Source organism: Miniopterus natalensis, chromosome 4, assembly GCF_054644295.1.
Source record: "Miniopterus natalensis isolate mMinNat1 chromosome 4, mMinNat1.hap1, whole genome shotgun sequence".
NCBI classification, from domain to species: Eukaryota; Metazoa; Chordata; class Mammalia; order Chiroptera; family Miniopteridae; genus Miniopterus; species Miniopterus natalensis.
The window spans coordinates 93,201,009-93,213,256 of record NC_142084.1 but is presented as its reverse complement, the minus strand read 5'-3'; the positions used below and the strand labels follow the sequence as shown (position 1 = coordinate 93,213,256).

Genomic DNA, 12,248 nt, shown 5'->3' with positions numbered 1-12,248 from the left:
CAAGGAGGAAATGCTCCCCTGGAGAGAAACACCTTAGCTCCACCGCATGGACACAGTGGGAACTGGGTTGGCAATGAAGCAAAACGTTTTAGTGTGGTTGGGATCCTCCCGGGGCTGGTTGGAGGATCCAAGGGAAGGCTGCAGAGAGCAAATGACAGCTGTGTTATCATAGGTACCGCTGTTACTGCCGGCACTGCCGGGACCGCTGTTACTACAGGCACTGCCGGGACCGCTGTTACTACTGGCATTGCTGGGACCGCTGTTACTACAGGCACTGCCGGGACCGCTGTTACTACAGGCACTGCCGGGACCGCTGTTACTACAGGCACTGCCGGGACCGCTGTTACTACAGGCACTGCCGGGACCGCTGTTACTACCGGCATTGCTGGCACTGCTGTTACGAGTGAGTGCCCCAGGTCTCTTAATACAGACTTCCTACAACTCAGACTTAATACAAAACTTATAGATATCAATAGTCTCCAGAAAACAAAACTCAAATATTATTACCACACACTGTTCAGTGAGAAGGTCAGAGTTATGGAATTTTTAGGGGTTGAAGCAGATTTTCCCAGGATGTCTCAGAATCTGGCTGTTTCGCCCTGGCGGAGGGGTGGGCACTGTCCAGCTGCTGAGCTCCTTGGGCATACTCTCTGCCCAGGTGAACTTTCCTTGCCCCTTTGGTAAATGAATTCAGCCAGATTCCAAGCGTCTGGGAGCTATCGCCTCACCTCAGGGAACCCATTATGCAGCCAAAACCCCAACTGCCACCGTAACGGGAGTTTTGGATGGTTAAGGAAAGTGGAAGAAGCTGGACCAGCACCAGGTCTGGGCTTGGTGAGGGGCTGTGGAGGCCACTGGAAGAGGCTGGGTGGACAGAGGCTACAGGGACTCAGGTGTCCTGTGCACAGAGGTGTCTGAGACATAGCGCAGGGCAGTGGTGAGAAGCCAACTTCCGTCTGGTTGCTGGGTTCAAACCCCAGCTTTTCCACTTACCGAGTATATGATCTAGGTCGCCTTCTGCCTCTGTGCCTCAGTTTCTCCATCTGGGTAACAGTCGTACCTATCTCCTAGGGATGCTATCGAGCGAAATTTAGGGAATTAATCCTGCCATGCCTACAACACTGTGCTGGGGACAGTCAGAACTGAAAAAGCCGCCACTTCTGATCTGGTGACAGATCCAAAGGTGGGGCCGTCCATCCACAGGACCTCAGCCCTCTCTTCTCCTAACTCTTAAGCATTTCGTTGGGTGGTTTTGCCATCTCTTTCCAGAAGTAGAGAAAGGCATATGAAACTATCCACCATGCAGGTCACATTAGGAAGATTCTGGAAGACTATTCTGGCATCCCTGTGCCCCAGTGTTCAACACCTAAGGTCCCAGAGGCAAAGAGGAGATTCCTGGAGGTGGAAGGAATGAGGTGGGTAAATTTGCCAGTAGGACTGGTTGGAGTCAGGTCCCTTCACATCTTGGCAGGCCCTGCGCCTTCCTGCCCTCCCCATGGCCTCTGGGAGCCACTGGCCCAGTCCTGGGCCTCAGAGATTCAGCTGAATTCAGAATTACACAACAGAACCATTTTTATTGCCAGTGAGAAATAGCAACACTTGGAGATATCAGCTAGAAAAAAGGCTGGGTGTTGTGATTAAAAAATGTAAAGTACAAAACTATTAACCAAAAATAAAATAAAGGAATATTTAAAAGGCTCTTCTATTAAGGATTAGACTTCGAAAATGAACTAGGACTACAGCTCCTTACACCTAAGAATCCAGGTTATAAACAGATGTGCCAAGGATGCTGGGAGAGCACAGTGGAGAAGGTGTTCACACTGGTTCCTCGTGCAGCTGAGGGTCCAGGGTGGCCATCTTCACCCACCTCCTGGGTCTGTCACCGTGGAAGTCCTGGGGCAGGATCAGCTGTTTCCTCTGTCTGAGTGAAAGCAGCCGATCGGAGGCCTCCCTGCTCGCTGAGGCATCAGTGCCCATGGTCTCTCTTCTTCGGGAAGCTCCTCTCCCTGGCCCCCCATGCACAGCCCCGGTCAGGCGTGTCTCACATGTCAGGGGACAGGTCGGGGGCATGCTTGCTGTCTTCAGCAGACTTGCTGGCCAGCTGTATGGAGAAGAGGAAACAGCACAGCCCTGAGATGGGATTCTCACAAGCACCAAAGCGGGGGCCCCCAGTCCCAATCACAGGGCCCCTGAATGGACCCCTGCCCAGAGCCCATTGAGAGTGGGACTCCCTGACCCTGAGTGTGACCAGACCATTGGACCGCACACTGGTTGGAGCACAGACAAACTTTGCTGCTTCATGGACAGAGTGAACTTGGGCAGGTTGGGAGCCTACGAAACCATCTCAAGAAGTAGAAGGTGGTCAGAGTGGCAAGGGGTCTGCTCACAGTGCCCTTGACATTGTTATAGTACTGAGTTCTGGTTTAAAAGTACCTCGAGGATCAGAAGTGTCAAGGGCTCCTTCTGTATCCTGAGCGAAGACCAATTAAGTAATGATAGCAGACGGATACTCGAATAGCTGGGGCTTGGAAATTAACTTCCAATTACCAGGATTTTGTAATATAAGCTGAATAGAGAAACTCTCCCCCCAAATTAAAAAGCACTTTCAGCTTCCAAAGCCAGCTGCCTGATGGGCACATCCAAGGGCAATCCAGGCAAAGGATGGTTATGGGTTCTGAGAGCCAGAGTCAGGGGCCTGCATGTCCCCTTGGCTCATTCCTGCAGCCAAGCTGGGGTCAGTCCTGCTCAGAGGAGTGGCCAGGGCCCAGGATAGAACTTGGGCCAGTGTCCTGACCCTTGGGGCCAGACCTTGCTTCCTTGGTGACCACATGTGTGCATATACACACACACTCTCCCACACACACTCATTCACACTCACACCCACACTCACACGCACACCCATTTCCCCTCTCTGTTGCCCTCTTCCGTCTTCCCCCTGCTCCCTCCCCCCGTCCTCCCAACCATCTGGGTCCTCACCATCGTCTTGAAGAACTGATTTACTTTCTTCCGTTTGAGTGTCTTCTTGTCGCCTTCTGAGAAAGGGAGGAAGGTCTGGCTGAGACGGAGGGACGAGTTGCCATCGTCTGTCCCTGGCATACCTGCCACCGAGAGCGTGAAGGCTGGAAGGGGAGTGGAGAGCAGGCGTGAGCGGGCAGGTGGGGGACAGGCAACACCCCAGGGACAGGAAGGGAGACCTGGGGGAGGCAGATGGGAGGGGGGCGGGGGGACAGAATCCAGGGAGAATGGGTCAAAGAGCCTGGCAGGAGGCAGTGGCTGTGTCCCGATGGGCGGAGCTGTTGAGGCTGTCCTCGGGGCGAGGCTGTCCCTATCCCATGGACAGTGACAGGCCTGCCTCCTGGCCCCATTGAAGCCTCCTCGCAGGGCGTCTGGGCTGTCATTGTGGGTGCTGAGGCCAGGAATGTCCCTGACTTCCTCAGGGGACATGACCTTCACCTTCCAACACCTAGAACCCGGGTGTCTCACTTTCCCCGAAGGCAGGGCTGGTGGGGACAGCTGGTGGTTATGCCCCCAGCTTGGAACCACACAGACTTGAATAATCAGTTACCTCTGACCCTCGGTTTTGACATTGGCCAAATGGGGGGAAGAACACAGACCCCCAGAGCTCTGTGAGGCCCACCTGGAGGACAAGATTGAAGGGCTTGGTGCCCAGGCAGACACCCCTCCTTGCGGGGGCTCATCTGCCGGGTGTGGGGCAGTGCGAGGGGCCTGCTCCAGGGTCTAGGGCCTGAGTCTGAACCCAGCCTCTGCATTACTAGCCGATGACAGGCAGGAGACTGGCATTCTCAGTGCCTGTTTCCTCATTCACACAGAGGAGCTGTTGACACCATGTACCCCATAGGTGGGCATTGGGGCGTAAATGAAATAATGAGGAGAAGCAGTTAGCAGAGGGCTGGGCGCTGGTCAGCACTTGGGAAACAGCAGGCATCTTGGCTGAGGTTCACCTGCCGAGTCCCGGGGACAATATTGGTCTGTCTTGCTCCTCTCTGGCCTACCCCCTGGCACAGACAGCCTGGCACAGAGTGGCAGACTCTAGACACTGCTGCTTGCCAGATGGAGGCTCTTAGGCATGCCACGTCACCAGCTAGGGCTCAGGGTCCCCTCTGTAAACCAGGAAGGGTCGTCTCTGTGCTGCTAACCTCAATGCACAGTGAGTGAGTGAGTGACAGGGAGATAGGCAGAATCCATCCATCAAACACTCTGCAACTGTAAGGTGTGGTGGCAATTTTTGTAAGTTCCAGAAATAGCCTTCCAGGTCCCAAAAGAAAACATGGAGCTTAAGGACATATAGGGACCAACTTCCGGCCCCTGGGGAGGCCTGGCTAACTGAGAAAGCAGGGCCACCTGGTGTGAGGAATGCATTTCCAGTGAATCCTGAGGTCCAGGGTGACAGCAGACCTCCCCCCAGCTCTGGGTAGAGCTTGCTGGGTGTGAGGACAGCTCAGAGGACAAGGCAGCTCTAAGGAGCCATCTGCCCCCAGGGTGTCTGTCCCACTTTGCTGTCTAGATACCCATCTTCCACCCCCAGGCTGGTGGCCCTGACAACCTCTACGCCTCCGTGTTCATGGTGGCAGGTGCATACCTGGGATGGTGGGCATGGACTGGCTGGCAAAACTCATCTGAGAGAGGACGGATGCCCTGGGGGGCACTGCCGCATGCTCCGAGAGGTTGGTGTCACTCATGAACTCGTGCTTCCTGGAAAGCTGAATGAACAAACACAACACACACACACACACGCCACAGAGACTTAGCATGAGGCAGCTCTGGACCTGAGAAGTTAGTGAACAGGGCTTGGCAAGGCTCTGTGAACCCCACTCCAAGTTCCCTTACTCTACTTCGTATCATTCCGTGCCTGTGCATGATACGCACATGTTGCATACTAGACAACTCCCAGGGCAGGGGTGGGAGTGGTGTGTGGCACTCACTTAGACTATCATGTGAATGATGCCCCTAGAATTGTGAAACATAGAAATCTTATTTGCACCTCCCTGGCAGGAGTCACCTCTGAGGCTGACGGGAAGTCTGTGGAGGATCCTTTCTTCACGGGAGGGCATCTCACCTGGCATCCCTCCTCCTTCCCAGGCTCCCAGAACACCTCCAACAAACCTCTTTCAGGGGGAAGCTAAAATGTGAGCCCAGTGGCACCAAGTCTCACATTAAATTGTTACTAGTTTATAAGATAAAAAGTCTCCAAGTCAGGGCAGTGAGATCTTCACCTCTGCATCCTGGCTGGGCTCTGCGACCCTGGAGAAACCCAGTGGGGTCTGAGATGTCGGTGGTTACAGTGCTGGGGGCCGGGGACAGAGGGCAGGAGAGGTAGAAACACCTGGCTCAGCACCCAGCATGGAAGGGCTGCTCTCCGTTTTAGTGGGTGAAGCAGGTGCATCTCCCTGCCTTACAAAGCCCCTTGTGGTGGCAGAAAAGACGCACAGGCTGTAGCCCGACATCCTGGGTTCAAATCCTGACTCCGCTGTGCCCAGGATGCATGGGCACCAGCCAGCATTTCACCCCCCTGTCCTCAGATACCGTCTGGGTAACACCTCCCTGCAAAAGTGAGGCTTGAGTGGGCCCGCGTCTGGGAGCCCTGGGGGCCGTGCCTGGCACACAGTAGGTTTGCTAAGGGTGTTGAGAGGCACCCGCCCCTGCTGCTCACCCGCTTCAGGTCCGACTCGGCCGCTGCCTTCTCGTCCGCAAACACCACGCTGCTCCGCTTGGCCCGCTTCTTGGACCTGCGCAGCTTGACCTCCGGCAGAGTGCTCCCGGGGGAGATGGGCTCCTCCGGCTCCGCCTTCTGCATCCTGGGGTGTGCTAATTCCAGGTCGAAGCTGAAGGGCGAGAGGGATAGTAGTGAGGACTGCAGTTAGAGTTCCAGTGGGACCGCCCTGCAGGGACCCAGGCTGACTGAGCTGCTGCCACAGGGCTGGGAGGGAGGACAGCCAACCTGGCAGAGTTTGGGGAGCCACTCGCTTAACTGGAAAACATTCAAAATACAAAGAGAGCCTGGTGGTGAGAAGAGAACACTGACTAAAAATATGGATCTGGATTCAAATTCAGACGCTGCCGCTTTTTAACTGAAAGATGTCGGGCAAATCACTGAACCTCTCTGAGCCATTATTTCCTCTTCAGGAAATGGGGGTGTCGGCAGCAACCTTGCAGGGAGACCAGGAGAAGAGGTCTGAGGACCCTTAGTGCACACTCGGCCCGTGGACAGTGTCCCATTCACAATGTCTGTTATTAGAGTCGCAGAGTAGGGACTGGAGGAGCAGAGGGCCCAGGACAGTGGAAGGGACCCTGATAGAGGTGTGGGTGGGTGCAGGGGGAGGAGCTCTGTGATGGGGAGCTGGACTGGACCCTGGCAGAGCTGAGAAGATTCTAGGCTGCAGCAGGCTCCCTGAGGAGCTCTGCAGGCTGTGGAGAATCCTGCAGGGTCCTCAGGAAAAGCCACTGTGCCTCTGGGGCCTTGGATGACCCTCTGATGGTCGCACTAGGACGGCAGCCTCATGGGATGGGAAAGGCTTTCACACAGAAGGGCGGGAGCAGCTTTGCCGGGCTGGGCCAGGACGCAGGGGGCTCAGGGGGTGTCGGGGGGAGACTGACCTCTCCGCGGTGGCCTTGCTGGGGGTGCTGCAGTCGGAGTTCATGGATGCCATGGAGATGATGGACATCTGCCTGTAGGAGCGCAGCATTGACCGGGGCCGGCCCACTCGCCTGTCCTCAAAGTCGGGCTGCGGGTGGAGAACAGGTGGTTAGCAGCCAGGCCCCAGTGAGGCTAGAGCTCGGGTCCCGTGCCTGCCCCTCCTGCTGCCCTTCCTCCACCAGGGCACGGAGGAGCTAGGGGGCAGAGCAGGGCAGAACAGCATCCTGGCTGGCTGGGGGTGAGAGGCGGGCGGCTTTAATCAGGGTTTGGCTGGCCTTGATCCTGGTTCAGGGGAGGTGATCTCAGTCCCAGCCATTTCCCCAATGACAGGAGTGTCTTAGTTATGCAAGGTGGCCCTTTATGCTAACGAGGAGATGCTGGGATGGGGCTGTGCAGGCCAGAAAGACAAAGGATGTGATTACAGGGCTGGGGCTTGGAGCCTGAAACACCCCTCAGCTTCCCTAGAGGGATGGTGGGTGGGCAGGAGATGGATTTCAGTCATGTGACCAATGATTCATTCAATCATATCTGTGTCATGAAGCTGCGATAAAAACTCTGGGCACTGAGGCTCAGTTGAGCTTTCCTGGAAGGTCATCCTGCTTCCGTGTGCCAGTAGGGCAGGCAGTGTGCGTTCAGAACCTTCCCAGACCTCACCTTGTGTGTCTCTTCGTTCGGTAGGCCCTGATTTGGGAGGGGGAGTCTTGAGGACCTGTGAAAGCTGACCTAACTCTGACAGCATCAGCACTGCACTGGGGTGTCGTGCAGGGAGGGCTGGAAGAGGCTGCCTGACTCAAGGAGCAACCCTTGTACCAGAAGACAGGAGACCCAAGTTTGCCTCTACACACTTGCAGTAACTCACTGCCTCTCTCTGGGCCTCAGTTTCCCCATCTGGGCTGATGCTTTATGATTTCACTTTCTGGGGAAAAAGATAAAGAAGACATCCCTCAGAGTACCAGCCCAATGGCCTAATTAGTGGCCGAAAGCACTGGTTTTGGAGGCCACCAGGGCTAGGTGCAAATTCTGACCTGCACTCACTTGCTATGCAGCCTTTGGCAAGTTACTTAACATCTCTGGCCCTCCAGAAGGATCCAAGGGGCTAAAATCATTCCTACCCCACAGGCATGCAGTAAGGACTGAATGACCTAGTAGATGTCATGTGCTTAGGTCAGACAAGGCACATAGTAGATGCTTCATCTGTGTAGCTTTTATTATAAGCCCAGTCCCTTGAGTGCTCAGGGCCTGATTTGTAACTGGTGTTTGTCTGAGGGTGACTTTTGAGGGGTTAGGTTTACAGGGAGGTTCCCCTGAATTAACAACGCTGGTCCCTCAGGTCCTTCTCAAGGGCAGGTCCCTTTGTGCTGGTCGTCATCCTCCCCTGGCCCGTGGCCCTGTCACACCCGCCCCCCCCCTCCCCCAGGGGCCTCCGTACCATCTCTCTGACACCATATTCCTTTTCCACCTTCACTTTCAGGTTCTTGAAACATTCCTCCATCCGGTCGTGGAAGGGCCGCAGGTTTTCCGACACCCTCTTCTCGTGGATCTTAATCCCTGCTCCCAGGAAGGGGATCTGGGGGGGGGGGGGGCGCGGTGAGCTGGTGCCTGGCCTCGGCTTGGATCCAGCCCACGGAGAGACAGAGGCCTCTCCCTGCTGAGAATACATCCGGGGCGTTTGGGTCCCCTGAGACCTTCTCACGGGGTCACCGGCCCGGGGAGGCAGGAAAGCTGCAGCCTTGGGGTTTGCTCTGGACGGGGAGAGAGAGCTGCAGCTGCCCTTGCCCAACAGGGGGGCTGGACCCCCCACCAGAGGCCATATGTTTGGAAAGTCTCCGCCACCGGGTGGAATCTGCACGGTGGAGTGTGGGCCAGAGGAGAGGAAACTGCTGCATTGACTCAAAGCCTTGTCCGAGAAGTTCTTGGCGATAAAAAGAGGAGAGTGTGGGTGTCAGAGCTGGGAGGCGGAAGAAGGGAGGGGCTGGGAGGAGATGGGGGAGCGGGCACAGACACATAGTACAACATGGTCACCCAGCTGTACCTTACGTGGCTGCTGGGAATGAACGGAGTCGATATCGTGGACTTAACCAGCCAACAGGGGATTTAAAGAAATGATGGAGGAGATGAGGGAGGAGGAGATGACTGATGGGAGGGAGTTAAATTCTTGCCTATCAACAAAGCAGGTCAGTGGGCACTGTCTAAAGGGTAGATACCAAGACAGCAGCTGAGCCACACTGGCCACAGAAAGTATCGTGGCCCCGGGAAGCAAAATGAGGGTGTAAAGAGGTAGAATATAGATTATTTTGAAGAAAAAAGGTAACATTTCCATGATTTGTGACATAAAGACATTTCTGCCTCCTCTTGGGGGTCTGCCCAAAACAAGGAGGCAAAGAAGAAACGAAACTTCAGTGGAACTAGGGGATCTGTGAACCTGAGCCCCAGCATGTCAGGGGAGGATGGTCACTGACCCTCCGAGCAGAGGAGGTTGCTGTGCTCAGAAGGGGCCAGTCTCCCTGTGGGAAGCCAGGGGGTGCTCAGGAATTGGAGGCACTGGGTACCTCAGAAAAGCTAAGGGGTCGAGAGACCGAGCACAGAGGGAGGGGTGGAGAGGCTGTGGCAAGAGCAGTTAATCTGACCATCCATAATTAAGAGGCAGCAGGCCCGGTTTTGTCCAGTGCTGTGTTTCTGTGGCCGGCACTCGGGGGGGACTCAGGAATATAAGCTGTAAGAAGGATGGGAATGGGGTGGACCAGGGAGAGCTAATTTGCTGTGGGTGATAATGTAAAAGGGCTGCCTTTCCCACGAGCAGGATGACATCTTTTGAGTGTAGGTGCCCATAGTAGGGGAGTTAGGTACCTGGACTCTGGGTGAGAGGGGCATGGCCCAGAGCAATCCCGGTTTCCTAGTCGAGTGGGACTCTAGCCTGGTGGCCAGGTGAGGTGGGGGACCAGCTAGGGAGAGGGCGGACACTAGGGGCGCTGTCTGAAGAGGCCTACCTCACCACTTTTTTGGGTTTTTTTAAAGCTAAGCGCTCTTAGAAGCCATCTTCTCTATGCTTCCAAAGTCTCCTTATTCCTTTGCAGTGCCTCTCCATTAGCTAACACGTCCTTAGAAGGCACAGCCTGGCACTAGCTGTAGCTGTGCTGGGAGTCTGCGCTCCAGGCTTCGGGTGCGGTGGACACAGCGCAGAGAATCCATTACCAGGTGTAAATGGTGCCAGGGGAGAGACCCAGGCAGTGATATGGACTGAGAATGACACCCAACAACCAAACAAATTTGTGTGACATGTTAGCTCACCCTGGGGCCCCCCAGGATTATCAGAGGAAGGAAACTAATCAGAGCCTGGCCTTGCTGCTTCCCAAGCTGGGGGAGGGGAGAGAAGGAACATCATTATTTGAGTAAGAAAGGTCATGATGACCTCGGAGGGCTGGGGCCTTGGGGATGTTTGGGTTTCACAGGTGGCACAGATAAGAAGGGAGAGAAAATTCCAGACACACACAATGCATTTAGGGGAGCCCTTCTGAGCAGCTGCCTGGTGTTTGCCCCTTTTCAAGCCCCACTTTGCATAAATCGGCAGAGGCAGAGAAGGACCTGAATTAGGAATCTTATTTTAAGAAAAGAGGCTGAACCCAGCGTTTCTCACTCCCTGATTTCCCTAGAGTAACAAACACTCCCCACCACAGTGGCTGCTTTACTCTGCACCTTGATTGGTAAGAAGGGGGGTGGACAGGCAGCTGCAGGCTCTGCCCTGCCCCCGGGCTCGCTGTCCTCCAGCTCAGTGCCCTCGGAGCACACCCCCACCAGCAGTGTCAGCAGGGTGCCGGGTGCCGGGTGGCACCTGAGGGCAGAGAGGCGTTTAAGGAGGGGGCTGCAGCGGTCCTGGAGGAGCCTGGTCCTTTAAAACCTCTGGGGGAGGGGTCTGGTGGGTCTTCCTTCTCTAGGGAGTGGGAGAGAAGGGGAGAGAGAAGGAGGGAGAGAAAACACCAGAGAGAGAGCCACAGAGAGGAGGGGAGGAGCAGGGAAGCAGAGAGAGGAGTAGATGGGGTACAGAAGGAGGCGAAAGGCGGGGGGAGCAAAGAACTTCTGAGGGAGGGAGAAAGGCGGATGCACAGAAGGGTGAGAAGGAAGCAGAGCAGGGAGGGAAGGGATGGGGTGCGAGGAGGGGGCGATGCAGGTGAGGCAAGCGGAATGGGGCCTGAAGTCTTCTCTTATCTGACTGGCGTGTGCCGGGTGTGTGGGCAAGGTGGTGATGGGCGTGTGGGGGCCTGGCTTTCATTTCAGTCCTGCCCGTAGAAGCTGGCTTCTGAATTCAACAACCCATACAGCAGTCTTAGCAAGAGGCTGCACAGCATCGCTGCCTGGCCCCGAGGCAGCACCCCAGGGGTGCAGTGGCCCAAATCCAGGTTTCAGGGTGGGCCTGCTCAGGTGAAATTAAGTGTCAGGAGAAGGGCTGAAAGCCAAAGGACAGCAGGACATTAAAATTGGGCCACGGGCAGCCAGAGGCTAGCTGAGGGGAGGTGTATGGGGAGGGAAGTGGGGAAGACAGGAGGGAGTGCAGGGTCCTGGGTCCAGTTCTGCTTTACCTGCCATGCAATCAGGTCCTTGAGGCGGCTCAGCTTGTCTTGGTCCTCAGGGTGGTCCCTGGTGTACTCCTCAGTGAAGAAGGCCTGGGGAGGACAGACGGGTTTTGGGGGTTTTCTGTTCATCTGGCATGGACCCCCTAACCCACCTCTCTGGCACTGAGAAGGGATTCCACTTGAGAGGGGCATCAATGAGGTCACAAGTATTGATGGGCAGGGACATAGTGACCTACACCATTTCCTCTTCTTGGAGGCTCAGATCAGTGCCCACTGGGAATGGGCCACAAAGCTCAAGGGGGTGGTTCTCAAAGCGGGGTCCCCGGATCAGCAGCATCAGCACGTCACCTGGGAACTTTGGTTAGAGGTGTGAGCTCTCGGGCCCCACCCACACCTACTGAATCAGAGCCTGGGTGGGGGGGCACCTGTGTCAGTTAAAAAGCTCTGCCAGGATTCTGATTTATGTTTAAGTTCGAGGGCATTGCCCCCAGCTCACCACCTCCCTCACTGTGTGCGATCCTGGCGCCCCCAGCTCTTTCCAGAGCTCATGTCCTCAGTGTGCGCACACGTATGCAGACATAACAGCCCTTGAGGCTGAACAGGCTTACCAGTGACGCCTACATGGGATATCTGAGGGTGGCTGGAAGGACTGTTGGGTAAGCACCTGGAATTACTGTGAATTATATTACTGTGTTGTATTCTTAGTTTTACATCAATGGATGGCATAGAAAGGTACTAGGGAGCTCACTGTGAGATTTACTAGGAGGAGGAGTCCATCTTTCCCTCAGTGTCTCCTCTAATGTATGTCTAGGTGAGAACCAAGTGAGCACTTCCATTCCATTTCATTGCCAGGGAAAGCAATGTCCCTCTACTGAGAAACTGGCATTTTCCCCAGTGAATAATGTGACTCATGTATCTGATGGCTTTTCCTTTTTGCCCCGGACACCAGGTGGCTCAAAAACAAAATATGTGGCTCCAATGTGTGGGGATTGCTAGAGGGACCTTTGACAGGGATAAATTTCAGA

General features: G+C 55.3%; 1 protein-coding gene across 1 annotated transcript in view; it reads right to left on the bottom strand.

The window, feature by feature from the left end:
• Positions 1-1,510: 1,510 nt before the first annotated feature.
• Positions 1,511-12,248, bottom strand: part of DOCK2 (dedicator of cytokinesis 2) — a 330,536-nt gene continuing 319,798 nt past the window's right edge. Inside the window, exons 46-52 of the mRNA XM_087816193.1 lie at positions 11,230-11,313; positions 8,085-8,222; positions 6,616-6,743; positions 5,672-5,843; positions 4,601-4,721; positions 2,977-3,119; positions 1,511-2,101 (exon numbers count right to left, since the gene is read on the bottom strand). Of these exons, the coding sequence (XP_087672319.1) occupies positions 2,042-2,101; positions 2,977-3,119; positions 4,601-4,721; positions 5,672-5,843; positions 6,616-6,743; positions 8,085-8,222; positions 11,230-11,313 (846 nt within the window). The 3' untranslated portion in view covers positions 1,511-2,041. The remainder of the gene's footprint in view (positions 2,102-2,976; positions 3,120-4,600; positions 4,722-5,671; positions 5,844-6,615; positions 6,744-8,084; positions 8,223-11,229; positions 11,314-12,248) is intronic.